At 32.8% G+C, this 17065-nt stretch overlaps 1 protein-coding gene across 3 annotated transcripts in view; it reads right to left on the bottom strand.

The window, feature by feature from the left end:
• Window positions 1-17065, bottom strand: part of DGKB (diacylglycerol kinase beta) — a 296607-nt gene that overhangs the window by 95785 nt on the left and 183757 nt on the right. For all 3 annotated transcript variants that reach the window (XM_060685674.2, XM_034402586.3, XM_034402587.3), the window contains one exon: window positions 4149-4239. In XM_060685674.2, coding sequence (XP_060541657.1) covers window positions 4149-4239 — 91 coding nt within the window. The remainder of the gene's footprint in view (window positions 1-4148; window positions 4240-17065) is intronic.

The following is a 17065-nucleotide window of genomic DNA, read 5'->3' as shown; positions in this document are numbered from 1 at the left end:
TTATTACTATTGTTTACTGTGGATGTTTTAATGATTGTTGTATTTTTGTAAATATTCAACTGCAATGTGTCCCCTTCAGGAGTAGTGTCTATTTATTTATTTGTTTGCTTGCTTTTTGTTCATTTGTTGGATTTCAAATTACATTGTTAGTCTCTACTCACACACCATTGAATTGGTGGCCTCCACAGAAAAGGGTAACATTAACATAGTTTTCTTACTTTTCTAACAGTGAACTATCATAAAATATAACATTATAATTACATAATAAAATGCATACTAAACAATCCCCCCAAAAGGCAGGAAATCAACTTTACTATCTTTAAAATTCCTAGATGGGAATTTTGGGACATTTATAATTAAAGTTTCTAGAGGTTATTGGGTGAAGAATATTATTCTAAGTAAGTAGGTCTAAAAATCAGCAAGAACTTTATTGTTTCTAGCAGATATCTGTATTTATGAAAAATAGTTGAAATGAAGGGAATTGGTCTGGGTTATATGTTTTAATATTTTGATAGTTTTGTAAAAAAACATAAAGATGAACACAAGCTAATAAAAATGAAAATAAATAGATAAAAAACAAAAGTACAAAAAGAAAGAAAAGAAATATAAAGAAAAACTTTCAATTTCCTTTGAAACAAATTCAGTTACAAAGACAATTACAATATTATTTATTACTCCATGAATACAAAGAAAACTCACTCCTTTCTACAGTCTGCGTTATTTCTAAAATTCTGTCTGAATTTTATAATCTTTGAAGTTCTATTCATTTATAGACCTTCCTGACTTAAAACTAAATAATTCATTTGTAGGTAAAATAGCCATCTTTATTAAGTGATTTTGTCTGTGCAGAGGGCCAGTTTATCCTTAAACATAAAGTAATAAGAAGAATCTAAAAAATGTTAATCCTCTCATCAAAATTCATATAAATTTTATCAAAATGTGATGATAGATGGTGTAAAAAAATCTCTTAAATATTAAATTGAATATTCAATCTCATTAAATATTTATATCAAAATGTACTTATGTGTATTTATTTTGCTAAATAGCACCCCTAGTAAATATCCTTTTTTTACATCTGATTTTTTAAAAGAAACTGATTAATTACAGATTTTATCCAGGATTTTGACATTTGTAAAATCCTGAACAGTTGTGATCGTATCTATGAGATTACCTTCTCCATAGAGATCCATGTGTCTATTTGTCTCACATTCTGTGGACATTCACTTGATATCAGTCAGCTATTATTTAGAGACACTCACCCCAGAGATAATACAGATACCAATTTTGTTAATGATTAGCTGATATGTAGCATAACATTTGCGATCTTATAATAACCATGGGCATAATTATATTATTTTATATGGTAATTTTTTATGTGTATTATTTCATTGAATTTATATGTATTTTTAAAATTTATGTATATAGTCTAGCATTGGACTGCATGATTCACACAATGTAAAATATTTTAAATAAATAAATAAAAGTAGACAAATAGGATCAATAAACAGGTGAAAAAGATGGATCTCCCTTTCATAGATTACTGCCTTGTTGTGGCAAAGGGGCTTGCGTAGCTCAATGAAACTATGAGCTATGCCGTGCAGGGCCACCTAAGATGGACAGGTCATAGCAGAGGGTTCTGACAAAATGTGATCCACTGGAGAAGGAAATGGCAACCCACTCCAGTATCTTTGCCATGAAAACCCGATGGACAGTACCAAAAGGAAAAAAGATGAAGATGAGCCTATCAGGTTAGAAGGTGTTCAATAGGCTACTGGGGAAGAGCAGAGGGCTAATACTAGTAGTGTCAGAAAGAGTGAAGTGACTGGGTCAAAGCCAAAAGGACGCTCAGCTGTAGATGCATCTGGTGGTGAAAGGAAAGTCCGATGCTGGAAAGATTTTTTCTCTATAGGAACCTGGAATGTAAGATCCATGGATCAAGGCAAGCTGGACATGGTCAAACAAGTAATGACAAGACTGAACATCGACTTCTTAGGAACCAGCGAACTAAAATGGACAGGAATGGGTGAATTTAATTCAGATGACCATCAGATATACTACTGCGGACAAGAATCCTTCAGAAGAAATGGAGTAGCCTTCATAATCAATAAAAGAATAGGAAAAACAATACTGGGATATAATCCCCAAAATGACAGAATGATCTCAGTTTGAATCCAAGGCAAACCATTCAATATCACAGTAATCCAAATCCATGCCCAACCACTGGTGCTGAAGAGGATGAAATTGACAGGTTCTATGAAATCCTATAGCACCTTATAGAATTAACACCAAAAAATGATGTCCTTATCATCATGGGGGATTGGATTGCTAAAGTAGGAAGCTAAAAGAAAACCAGAATAACAGGCAAGTTTGGCCTTGGAGTACAAAATGAAGCAGGGCACAGGCTGATAGAATTCTGTCAAGATAATTATGATGGTCATAGCAAACATTCTTTTCCAACAACCCAAGAGACGACTCTACACATGGACATTACCAGACGGTCAACACAGAAATCAGATTGACTATGTGCTCTGCAGCCAAAGATGGAGAAACTCTATACAGTCTGTAAGAACAAGACCAGGAGCCCACTGTGGCTCAGATCATGAGCTTCTCATTTGAAAATTTAGACTTAAATTGAAGAAAGTAGGAAAAAGTACGAGGCCACTCAGGTATGAATTAAATCATATCCCTGATGATTATACAGTAGACGTAACAAATAGATTTAATGAATTAGGTCTGATAGACAGAGTGCCTGAAGAACTATGGACGGAGGTTCGCAACATTGTACAAGAGGTAGCAACTAAAACCATCCCAAAGAAAAAGAAAGGCAAGAAAGCAAAATGGTTGTCTGAGGAAGTTTTGCAAATAGCTGAGGAAAGAAGGGAAGAGAAATGTAAGGAAGAAAGAGAAAGGTACACCCAGTTGAATGCAGAATTCCAGAGACTAGCTAGAAGAGATAAGAATGCATTCTTAAATGAACAGTGCAAAGAAATAGAAGAAAATTATAGAATAGGGAGGACCAGAGATCTCTTCAAGAAAATTGGAGTTATGAAGGGAACATTTCATGCAAAGATGGGCATGATAAAGGACTAAAATGGCAGGGACCTAACAGAGGCAGAAGAAGATGTGGCAAAATTACACAGAAGAACTATACAAGAACGAGATTAACATCACTGATAACCATGATGGGATGGTCACTGACCTCGAGCCAGATATCCTAGAATGTGAAGTGAAATGGGCCTTAGGAAATCTGAGCAACAACAAAGCTAGTAGAGGAGTCAGTATTCCAGCTGAGCTATTCAAAATCTTAAAAGACAATGTAGTAAAAGTGCTAGTCAATTTGCCAGCAAATTTGGAAAACTCAACAGTGGCCACAGGATTGGAAAAGGTCAGTTTACATTCCAATTCCAAAGAAAGTCAATGCCAAAGAATGTTCAAACTATCGCACCATTGCACGCATTCCACCTGATAGTTATGCTCTAAATCCTACAAGCTAGGATCTAGGAGTATGTGGATCGAGAACTACCAGAAGTACAGGCAGGATTTCAAAAAGGCAGAGGAACTAGAGATCAAATTGCCAATATACGCTGGATCATGGAGAAAGCTAGGGAGTTCCAGAAAAACATCTACTTCTGCTTCATTGACTATGCTAAGCCTTTGATTGTGTAGACCACAACAAATTGTGGCAAGTTCTTAAAGAGATGGGAGTACCAGACCATCTTATTTGTCTCTTGAGAAACCTATATGCGGGTCAAGAAATAACAGTAAGAACTGGACATGGAACCACTGACTGGTTCAAAATTGGGAAAGGAGTCTGGCAAGGCTGTATACTGTTGCCCTGCCTATTTAACTTATATGCAGAGCACATCATGAGAAAGACAGGGCTAGATGAATCAAAAGTTGGAATTAAGATTGCCAGGAGAAATATCAACAACTTCAGATATGTAGATGATACCGCTCTAATTTAGTGGGATCGTCATTGAAACTAAATGCATTTCACTGCCTAGCTGAATGTCTTGAACCTGGCATTCATTACTATTTTTATTTTTTTATTTGTAATTTTTTCCCAGTTTGAATAGATCTATCATATTGATTTGGAATAATATATACTTCTACTTTAGCGGAACTATACACAGCAATTACTTTCTTACTTCTATTTCCAAAGATTCATGCAGCTTCTTACAAGTAGCTGAGAAAGTTTCAGAAGTGCCGAATTCAAAATACCAAAATTTATTCTTCATTCTGAAATATGAAGGCAGAAAAAAGGAAAGAAAGAAACATTAATAGCTGATCATTAAACAAGTTAGCATCCCGACTTCTATCATAAAGAATCATAACATCTGATACCCATTCTGAAATGGATGAGCTCATAATTTTCAAAAAATTAAATGCAACTATCAGGAGATATATCTCCCACCCCATGTATAAAAAAATGTTTTGTAGCAGAGATTAAATTCTTTTAGGCCTTTTGGCAACTGCTGATTAGCCAAAGTGGGGCTTTTCAAGGTTACTATTTTATGTTTTATGTGTTATACCATCTAACTTTATTTCTTACACTGTCCAAAATTTAGTTGCAGAGTGTATCATCATAAGAGAATGTAATTCCGTAAGCAAATGTTGTAATTAATTGTTTGTTATGGCAAGTATTTAAAAAAGAAAAAAATCCACTTCTACATTTCCAAAGGGTTGGTTGTAAAGAGATATTGATTAGAAATTTAAATTCTGTAATATAATTCAATCAGAGAGTACAAACCAGAAATGTTTTAAAAGTTACAAACAATTTAGTTGCTTATAAAACCTAATAGAAAACACATTGCATATTATTTTGCATTTGATATCTATTATATATATTTCAAATAAACTTTTATATAATAAGTCAGTGACCAGTTGAAACCTTATTATTTGACATTTGTTGTCCATTTACTGCTTAACTTTAAAATGCAGTTTAGGTTTTAATGAACTAGTTATTGAATAGAAAGAACTTTATACAAATCCAGTTCACGACCAATTCTTTGTTTCTACATACATGTGTTATCACATTCTATGCACATGAAAATATCATTAATCACAAATTGATGTATCAGATGTATTTCATGTACTGGCCTTGGTAAAGGTATGCATCATAATACATCTTTACTCTAATGCAATAGTTCTATACAATTCCTTCTGTTACTACAAAATGAGCCCTCTTCCCCCACCTTGTGGCCCACAAGTAATTGACCCAAACCTGGTTTATCTTTAGTTAAAATATTCACAAGAGTTTTTAGCCTATTCTCAGTAGAGCTTTATGCTACCCAAGCATTCTCAAGAGATTCTAAAAAGCTGTATATGAATAGAAACAGAATACCATTAATAATTATAAGGGAAATTCAATCATTTTTACGAATGACCTACTTTACTTCCCCGAAGATCAGATCCTTCAAATGAAGTGGTATATTCTCCACTTATACATTCATTTAAAAGCATGGAAAACATTTTTTTTGTTACCGAACATAATAGCAGCTTGTAACTTTTCTGCTGCTGTATCCAGGAATCAAAAGCTAACTGGGAAAATCCATTTAAGTAGCAAATAGCTCTAAACTAGTTGGCCAACTAAACCTTTGTTCCTTAGAGCTGACATTTTTCTTTTTGATATTTCTACTTCACTAGAATTTTTTCTATGTTTGTAACTTTGTTGTCTTTTTTTTTTTTTAAAGGAGGCACTTAACAGAATATTTCTCCTCTAGATAATGACATTTTCATGGCCTTTTGAGATAAAATGGAAATATTAAATGGAAGTATTTCTAGAGATTGTGTGATTTGAGAATTTCAATCATGATCTTTTTGATTTCTGAAATTTTCATCTCAAATATATTTGTACCAGCCTATCCATTGTTAGGTTAATGTACATAGTTTTCTTCATTTAATATCAGTTAAAGACGGTATAAAGAGCCCTAACTTTTTAATACATCTGTTCCTAAGAATCCAGTGTTATTTATTCAGTAAAAAACTGCACTCTTTGAAGAAAGCTATTACAGATGCTTTGAGGATCAGAATAATTTGTGATGATTAAATATACCAAAACCAGCCAAGAAAGTATTCATAAGTTCAAAAGTTATATAAAAATGTTTAGAAAAAGATTGCAACATTATACAATATTTAGTAAGTGGGAACCCCAAAGGATTCAGACAGAAGTAATTTTAAACTACACAACACGTTCTAATGTTTATGACTTCTCAGTAAAGTGGTTCAAATCTTCTAACCAATCACATATCCCATTGGCTCACTCTACAATGTCTACTATAATTCTTGACAGCCTAATTTTCCTTCTTATAATCTTACATTGCCCTATATAATGTTTGTGCATTTTATAAAGATTATTTATATTGAACTTTATACAAATTATACATATCATAGATAATTTATACTGTGTATATGTGTATTTATTTTTCTGCTTATAAAAAGGCATTCATGTACTTGACATATTTTATAGAACTCCCTGGCTTTGCAGACAGTAAGTGGAACTTTCTGACTTCTATTGGGTCTTTCCCAATCTTCTGTATATAGTACATTACAAACTTAATATATTACCGGAACAATATATTACAAAGTTATTGCTGCAGCAGATGTACACATATACTTTCTATATATAGTAAAATTAAAACCAAGCAATTGCTTTACTCTGAAATAATCATTTCAAAATTAATAATATCAAATATACCCTCAATTGTCAAGCACACATTCTGCCTATTAACACATGATGACTAGGTATGCACATTTTACTGTCCATTGGACTATACAGCATAGCAATTTCATATTATAGAAAGGGCTTTGCCTCAATGCTAGGGATATTTTTTTTTACCTTTAAAAGAGGCCAGATTCAACTACTGACAATGAAATTTAAGTTAGAAAAGACTCAACCAGATTTTTGGAGAACTGCTACAAATTAGTTCTGAATTAGATGAATCAATAATCTGACTTTTTAAAAAAATGCCTATTCTCTTATGTAAAGTATATGATAAATTCTCAACCTTGTTAGTATCCCCTCAGTTTTGAAATGCTATATATTATAATTTACTGTAGCTAAACAATACTTAAAAAAATAGAATATGCATATTAAATAAATATTTAATTCAGTTAACCTGACATTCAAAAGACACAAAGTCATATTCATAAAGGCTTCTTGTAGATTTAAGTGATGTGATTGACATTGGGTAAAATTAAGCCCATTTGGTTTTCACTAATAAAATAGGCTGTGGTGCAGCTTTGCATTATGATGTTAATTAGAAAAAACCCCACTGTTAAAACTAGTCTATATAACCTTTCTGATTAAGCAATTAGATAGCATAGCATCAGAAAAAAAATTGCCCTGATTCTAAATATGGAAATGATAAATGTTTTATTATACACCTGATGAACACATAAGTACTGCATCATAATGTGCAAAAGAGAATTTAAATTCTGTACATAATGATTAGTTTAGTTATGCATTTTTATCCAAAATCAATTGACCAATGAGGTCATATGACAAAATGGTTTTTAAAAATATCTTCTGAAGTGCTGTTTGCACAGATTGCAGAGATACTTAATTTATAGAAACTTGAATTTGGCAGCATGATAACTACATGATGTAGTTATAATTCTTCATTCTTTTAAACACTTGAGCCTTGACCCAGAGATATTTGCAAAAAAAAATCCTTAAATCATGAAGTTTTACAATTAGCAATTTCCCCTGAGAAATAGATTTTCCTCAAAACATGTCAGAATAATAAAGCAAATATCTAGAGCAGCTGTTTCTTCTTAGAAAATCCCATAAAGTAGCTCTTCCTCAAGTTGAAAGGTGATGGATTCTAGTCCAACACATCTGGAAAGCACTAGGTGGGAAGAAGCTTTCAGCAACATTATTTTCCATTCAGAATATGAGACTAGAGTGGGATAATTGAAGAATGAGTGATGGAAATTGGTAGGTATGTAACAGAAGTACAGACTAATCTCCATTCTGAATTTTCATCTCAAGCCATACCTTTGCAATCTTTGAAGCAGAAAAACAATTGTCTGTGAGCTTATTCGTCTTTTTATTCATCATATAACAATAATAATAATAATAATAATAATAATAATAATAATAATAATAATGAGCGTGCAGTGATTTGACAGTGTTTCTGCTTTGAATATTTGGCAAACAATCCAATTCCAGTTGCACTACTTCAGAAGCTTCCTAATTTGATTTATATTCTCAAAAAGGGAAGCTATAACCATGACTGTTAATACCTATTGGCTCAAATGCCACTTACCTCCATAAGTCCTAACGAATCAATTTCAATTTTAAATCTCAGCAAGAAGTAATTCTGGGGAAATTTACCTTTTATGGTTTCCTACCTAAGCAACTCATTCTTTTCAAGGACACTCAGGCTAAAAGAATCTTTATAGAAAATTTCCTAAATTTAGACTTTCAAAATGAAATCTGTCATATTCCAACCTTACAGCTTGCAAACACATTTTATTTAACTTGATGTGCTACTCATTTTTCCAGAGACAACTTCTTTTAGATGGGAAATTGGCTAATTACCTTAGCCTTTCTGCCCAGCATTAACTTTTTTTAGAACCAGGATTGAAGTTTTACCCTTCCTAGTTCTAAATGTGAGATTTACAAAATCCTCATATATGTGATACCCTATCTATGAAGTACAAATGTTACTGAAGCCACCACATTTATGCTTTTATACTGCCCTATCCTGCCCTAGAGTCAGACACAACTGGACAAGAAAAATTTATTATTATCCCTGCAGCCAAGAAACTTTAATTTGTCATTTATTGACACATATTGTAGTCATTGGTTACATGTCAAGGGTGGAGTTATATAGTATATTAAAGAAAGAAAAATGCTATGCTGAATTAAAACAAGCTGTAGAAGATTATTTCCTTGATCTTTGATAATCCAAGATTGTGGATTTTTTAAAATTGCTCCATAGCTAATAGAACATTTGAATAATACTTTATTGAGAAAACATCTGAAAGCTGAAGTTTTACAAAAACAAATTCCTATCTCAATGTTGGTGAATAAATGAGGCATGAATGGCAAAATACTTCACAGCTGACAAGTTAATTAATTTTTTTTATTTCCATATACAGAAAATAAAATATCCAGAACATCTTAGAGAAAAAATTAAATGTGCTTCTTTCAATGTCTTATACTCTTTATTTCAAATGATAACTCAATCCAACCAAGTTATTCAAGAACTTCTTCTTCTCCTCCTCCTCCTCCTCCTTCTCTTCCTCTGGAATTGTCTATGTCTACTACAATTTAAATTTTTCAGGCAGTAAATGTCAAACATATTAATTCTACAGATCCCTGATGCAATGTAAATTGTCTTGACTAAAACACTCCTGTAAGAAGTTTAGAAATGTATATTTTAGAATCTGCTAACATGCAATGTAATGTAACACAATGTAATGTTAGAATAGTATCATATTATAATGAGATGAGACGAGATGAGATATATGATACAATGTAAGGTAACATAGAGTTAACATATAAGAAACCAAACTTGATGACTTTCCAACTGCAAGTCAATTTTTCCAGAAAACTAATTATTTCCAACATTAGCAGTAGTCATAATTGGAAATACAATAAATATTTAGATAATATTGAATGTTAATTTTCCAATGAAAAATAGTTTTTTTATTTAAAAAAATACAGTACTTTTCTTTGGGAAAAAACATCCTTTTCTCATTGCTCATAAATCTATTAACCAGGTAATTTTGTACTTAGCTAGAATGACTTCATTGTGGCATATAATATATATTAATAAGATTGTATGACTTCTTTTAATGTTCTTCTTTTCTCCTCAATCCTGTCTTCACTATCATATAATCTCCATTCTGTTTTCTAATGAATTATATGAAAAGATAAGGAAATGGTCAATGGCAATGGGATTTTATGATAGTGAAAAGATTAATAATAGGCTCATCATTGACATTTTTTATTTCTAATATCTAAACTGAAAAAAGGGAAGTCAAAAATAACCCGTTTTGGTGTTCGTGTTAAGTTCTTTAAATTCCTCAAAGAGTGTGGGAAAGGGACAGGAGCTTTCCAGGCACATACATTTTTTTTTTTGCCATTCTACTCCAAAGTGCAGAGATGCTTTTTATTGTGATGCTTTTAGGTAGTAAACTCAAGCATGGCTTAGCAAACTAAATTTGGCTTAAGAAATTATATTCAGAAAATCTCAAACACAGCTTTTTAGAGTCTCTTATCTGTTGCCCTCTTCCTCCCCAACTCATGCAGCTTCTCTCAATATGTTCACTTCAGGGAAAAGAAGAAAGAGAAATAATATTTTCCTGAGCTCCAGAGATTTTAGCACCATTATCAAACTCTCTTAGTTCACATCTGCTTGGTAGTCCAAAATCTACAGCTAAAAATGATTTACTAAAGGTAAAAGCACATGTAAAATGCTGGCTGCACATCATTTTCAGTAAATTCAAAGAAACATCACATTGTCTTTATTTATGACACTTTAGTTACTTCTGCTGATAAGATATAATTATGCTTCTTATGTCTTAAGACATTTATAATCTAGATTCAGATTCTTGCTAGTAACTTAATTACTTTAAACTAGATTTCAGTTTAAAACTAAAATGTATTTTATAAATCAAGAAGCCTCTGAAGGCATACATTTTAGGATACAACCATACTATGCTGTCATGCAGTAGGAAACAAAGACTGATTTGTCCACAAAAGGTTTTTTTTTTAAATCAGGATTATATAAAAGTGATATTCTGTGACATAAATTAACAAGAGGTTAAACTCAAGCACCTGGTATAAAACTAGTACCTGGTATAAAACCAGCAATTACACAGCAGTGTAGCATCTGAATGATAATAATTTACAAGAGACTTCCCGCCTAACTGAACAGACTTTCTGATCCATGATACTTTATCTTCAAAAAGAAATGCCACTATTCATAATCACAGTAAGATACTTATTAGTATCTTGGGAAAAATGTTATCCATGTGGCAGGAAAATGCTAGGTCAAGGAATTGGGGGAAAGAACAGTGATGGTGGGGGGAAGTATGCTGCATTTCATTATGTAGGTTCTTACACTAAACATTTATTTTTTTCTTCAGTTTTACTTTCTTTCTCAATATTAGCTACATATCACTAGCAATTTCACATAAAGGCATAGTCTGGAGGATGCACAGAAATTTGCATCCGACATTTGCATAGAACATAATATTGATAATTGCTACCTTGTGAATTATGTGCAGACATTTCCCAAACAATCTGGTTACTAAGCATAGATTTTGTATCTCTCTCTCACACACACATATATACTGTATATATGCCTATGCATACACCAAACTAATAGTACTACTTTTTATAATAAGGGATATTATGCAGAGTGCAGAAAACAAGTATGAAATAGTAAACCATACTGCCTTTTCTTTAAATTTCTCAACTTTTCTTTTTGAAGATTTCATCATTTCATGCATTTTTTATTCATATAAGTAGTCCTCAATTTATGACCACAATTGAGCCCAAAATTTCCATTACTAAGCAAGACAGCTCATGTCAAGTGAGTTTTACCCCATTTTACAACTTTTCTTGTTGTTATGTGAATTGCTTTGTTAAGCTTGTTTAATCATGTTACTAACTTAACAAGAAGCTGTTGGACTTGGATTTTTTTCCTTGAAAATGTTTTCCTTTTCAACTAAAGAAGTTTCTTGGATGAGAAGTGAAACACTTTACGTTTTGAAAAGCACTTTTAGAATAGTAACATGGTTGTTAACTGAAGCTGGCTTGCCCATTGACTGGTCATTAGAAGATCTCAAGAAGTGATCACATGACCCCAGGACACTGCAACCATCATAAATATGAGACAGTGGTCCAGTATCCAAATTTTGATCATGTGACTATGGGGGTGATGCAACAGTCGTAAATGTGAAAAACTGGCATGTCACTTTCTTCAGTGCCATTGTAACATTGATCACTAAACAAATGATTATAATACAAGGATTACCTGTATTTGCATTATAATCTGATTCTCATTCATTCTCTCTTTGTGATCAACTACTTTAACATACTTTCCTATCACTATCCTTGTTTCAATTCGCATTAATTCAGTACCCATTAATTCTTGATCTATTTTACTATTTTAACAATATTTACTTAAGTTCCATTTTCAACTTATATTTTCTACAACATATATAGTAACTCTTACTTTAATATAACAAAATCTACAAAAGTGTAAACTATATTTCCTTCTTTTGGTGAACATCTAGAAATATTAGCTGGGCTGCCTCAAAATCATCAAAGTTAATTTCCATGGCTTAGTAATGAATGACCTGACCCTGAATCTTCCTAATGCACTCTAGCAGCCTAATAACAGAATAGTCACCTTTTGTTTCATTGTTGTAGTCCACCTGTGCAGTTTTTTATTCCAAGTTACGCATATTGACCTTGAAAATGTGCAGTAAAATGTATACATAATAGAATAAGGTCCATGTTTTCATGCAAATGTGCATCATTCCTTAGAGATATTCTCTGTTAACTTATATTCACTCCCACATACATATTGATATCCAATATTCTGCCGTTTCTATGAAGTAAAGCCATCCAAGTGCAAAGAAATTCTGTAAACAGCTTTAGCTTTGCTACTTTTGATGTGTTTCATGGAATCAATGAAACACAGTATGAAAATCTCTGTAATTGTGTGACTTACAACTGAGAGCCTTATTAACTTTATAGCAAGGTCACAGAACTTTACACTTCATTTTTAAATTATGTCAGAGGAATAAAACAATTTTCTTTGTCTTTACCTCTAATATCCTGCTAAGCTAACGCAGACCTGACACAGACTTTTACTTAAATTAATGAAGCTATTATTATAATTCTCCATAGGACTATGATCACTTTTCAGTCGGGAAAAAATAGGAGTTGATAGATCCAACTAAATAATTCTTATTATATTTTAGAATCAAAAATGAACAAGGCTTCTTTTATGAATTGCCAGCTCTAAGTAAGCCCCACATGGAATTAATTAATCTACCTGCTATTTTTCCTAGACAGTTAGACAGTAAGTTACATTTTAATCAGCAAAAATGTGACATATTTTTTTAATAATGATTTTACTCCTAATTACAAAAGGAGGCAAATATGAGATATTAAATGTATTTATTTTTAAGAAAAAATATTTATTTTCCTTTGATTAAAAATATAGGTATAACATTGCATTTATAATACAAAATAGACATGCCTTATTTAAGAATCATAAAAGACATATTTGGATGAGAAGTATTGGTAATTTTAAGAATATGCATGTGTTTGGCTGCCTTGGGGGAGATGGCAAGTCACAAAATAGCTATTTACCATGCAGTAAATTAAATCCAGAAGATATTCTCAATTATTCCAATAGCAGCATTGTGGGGCCAAATGCAACGTCATTAATTAATATGAAGCTAGAAGTCGATGCTTTCCGTTTCTGGTGTGTATTCAGTAAAAGTTGTTTGTATGATTGCTTTAATATTAAAAACTTGATTAAAACATTTATAAATAAATGCAATTAAAATATTTCATATTTGGAATGGTCCTTAGATATCATCTAATACAATAGCCTGCCTACCATAGGAATTATTTTAATTAAAACAATATTTTAAAGAATGGACACCAGAAGTGATTGAGAGTTTATTGCAAGAGCATGAAATAGTTCCACCTATCACTCATTCATTTGATGACAAAATATGTGCAGGGCTATACCTGAATGCTCAGTGCTTTGAGATAATTGATGGTCATAACAACACTTAAGGAGGTGATAGTTTGCTGCTTCCTGAAGAAGCCATCTCTGGATCCATATTGGACAGTATTACTTCCATCTCCAAAATTCCTTTTTAGACAAGTTGTTTGAAAGATATCATGCTGCAGTTTCCATGAGCCCAGGGTGGAACCAGTTATCCAGACCCCTTCCAGTTGAGTTTTGGGTTCAAATATAGAAACTAGATTGCACTGATCATGCTTTTGGATGACTTCTGAAAAATAGGGATCATGTATTTACCCTTATTTCTCCAATCTATCACTGGCTTTAAATGCCATCAATCATGGTACCTTCTGGACCTGTTCAGGAGTTGGGAGAGAGTAGTACTGACAACTTTCCCCTCTGTCTATCGACAATTCCAATCAGTTTGATATGTGGGTAGGAATCTGGCACTAGATTTCTTTGTGGGGCCCTTCGGGCCCACTCACATTTATATGAACCAGAACCAGTTGGGTCTAGTGGTTAAGATACTGAGCTAGGAAGGAAAAGACTATGAGTTCAAGCCCTGCCTTGGCCATGAAAGCCAGCTATGTGACTTTAGGTCAGTCACTCAATCTCAGCCCAGCTCATCTCACAGAGTTGCTGTTGTGGGGAAAATAGGAAGAGGAAGGTGTGTTGGATATGTTTGCTGACTTATTTGTAAAAATAATAAAGGTAGGATATAAATAAATAAATAAACAAGCAAATAAATAAATAATACATTACATACATACATACATACATACATACATACATACATACATACATTTGATGAGATCATCTAGCAACATGGGTTAAGTATCATAAATGCATTGCAGATTCTTTCATGGTACCCAGAGGTTTTGGAGATCTGGGTCAAGAAAAAGAGGCTTTAGCTCAAACATAACAAAACTGAATAGATTGGGTTATAGGCCCTCTCTGATTTTCCATCCTTAGTTCATGATCTATAGATAGCAAGGAAGATGATATTGTTGGAAATTTGTAAGAATCAATACATAGGCAAAAGGGATTAAACATTTTGGAAGAAAAAAAATTGAAAGCAGGTCAGGAGATCATCCCCTAGTTAATTTAAGTATAAAAATGAAGAGTGTAGGTAAAGCACAATCAAATTTACAAAATTCTGGTATAGCCAATATCAATAAAAATAGTTTATTTTTCTTATGAGTTCCTGGCCTGGTCTATCTAGTGAGACTGACAGGTTTTTCCTGGATTAATGGTTTCCATTTAAAGAACAGGTGACTGCTCCAACTAGGAGGACTTTTGCACATATCTCATTCAGTAATCGCACGCTTTCCTATATTGGAAGGTACTAGTCATGGCATTGCCGTTTTATATAACTGCCCATCTTGTACTTTATAATTCTAGGCAGCAAATATAGAGTAAAATGACATATGACAACAATTAACTAACAATTAAGAAAAGGTTCAGCCAACCTCAAGTCATCATGTATGAGGGAGCATCCAGATCTTCCAAGGTTTATAAAATGCCAACAAGTCAGGGTCAAGTAAATCTTATGGGGAGGAATTATGGTGTTCCAGAGACCCATCACTGCAGTAGAGAAGCCATGCTTCCTGGATTAACAGATATCATTGCTTGATAGATAGGATCTGGAACAAATATAGTAGGGCAAATAAATAATCTATCTCTCAGCCTGAGAGTTTAGATTATTTATACTACCAAAACATTTCAGAGAAAATTTAAAATTCACAAAATGTTTCAGCAACCTTCAACAAGCAATCAGATTCTCAAAAAGGTGTTTACCCCACTAAAGCAAGCTAGGTGTATATTAACTGATCTCCATCAATTTGCAAGAACAGAATTCCTCAATAAGTACTTGTCTTTAACATTTACTCATGGGTAACCTGTGCAGCTAGAGATATTTATGAGTTGCTTTCAGCTTAAAAATAAATCACTTCTAATTCCTCTAAGCGAAATCAATCAAAAGTCTGTTTTTAAAAAAGGTTGTTTGTTTGGTCGATTCTGGCAGAAAGTAAACAGCACTTCAGCTTTTCTCTACCATTAAGGCCTAAATGGCTTAGAAAGTAAATCAATATCTCTAGGCAGCCTTCTGGCTATTGTTTAGCCAGTAGATATAGATTTTCATTGGCTTACTACATCTTCTGGGAGTAACCTCTAATCTTCAGAGAGTAATAATAAGTTCGTTATCTAGTTCAGCTCTTTGTTGTACATTAAAATGGGAGGCATTCATCAGCCACGCATGTTGTAGTTAAGAGATTGTGACACCCATTCTACCTATTCCATAATAAAACAGTTTCATTATATTGTAGGACAAAATGTTAGGTAAAATCTTATTTGTTAGATTATTATTATTGGCCAAACATCGGGGGAGGGAGAATAGTGGGGGTCTAATTCAATATAAGATTAGAATGAGCTAAATCTTGATGCTGTTTGTTTTGTTATACATACATGACACAAATTGATCATTATCCATATCAATCTGTTTTTTTACATATAAAATAACCTCTGGTTAAGTACTGATATGAAGTAGACAGCTGTCAGAAGCAATCATTGCTTGTTCAGCTTAGCAGCTAAATGCTGAAGCAAAGTGATCTCTCTCCCCACCCAAGACAGAGAAAAATAATGTTTATATGATTAGATATATTCTGTTCTTAGCCAATGATAATATTCTGCTCCATTGTATATAAATATATATATAAGTAATTCAGTACCACTTGACAAATGCGAAGTGCTTCTGCTGTCAATAGTTTCCCTTTATAAAGGTTATGTAGTATTTAAAAAGCTATTAATCACTTATCTTCTTGATCTCAAAAACAACAAAGAACTCTTAGGATACTTTAAATTATAGCATATGGATTCTGCTACTCAAACTTTCCTATAAAATTTTCTGAATATAAAAGAATGGAGCTTTAAAACTACTAATTCTCAAAAGCTCTCATCTTCCACACTGTACCTTTTTTCCTCATAAGGTAAAATGATAGTTTCCGTTTTCTTTCTCTTTCTTTCTTTCTTTCTTTCTTTCTTTCTTTCTTTCTTTCTCTTTCTTTCTTCCACCCTCCCTCCCTCCTTTTTCTTTCTTTTTTTCTGAGTCAAAAAATGGTAATAAAGCTTCCTTAAAGTTGGCTCACAGGTGTATGGTAGTGTAGAATGCTGAAGGTGGAGAATGTAAATTTCATAAAGCCAAGGAAATTTTAGAATGTGTATGTATGTCCATGAGCCCAACTGCAAGAGATGCTGATGTTTAAAGTCTCCAGAGAGCTTGCCCAATTAGTCTAAGAGAAGGATGAGCTTGGAAGATTGTGGCAGGCAGGAAGCAGCGA

This window comes from Pantherophis guttatus, chromosome 4, assembly GCF_059756535.1.
Source record: "Pantherophis guttatus breed Tessera chromosome 4, ASM5975653v1, whole genome shotgun sequence".
NCBI classification, from domain to species: Eukaryota; Metazoa; Chordata; class Lepidosauria; order Squamata; family Colubridae; genus Pantherophis; species Pantherophis guttatus.
The sequence above is the reverse complement of the archived record's forward strand: the minus strand, read 5'-3'. Positions and strand labels throughout refer to the sequence as shown.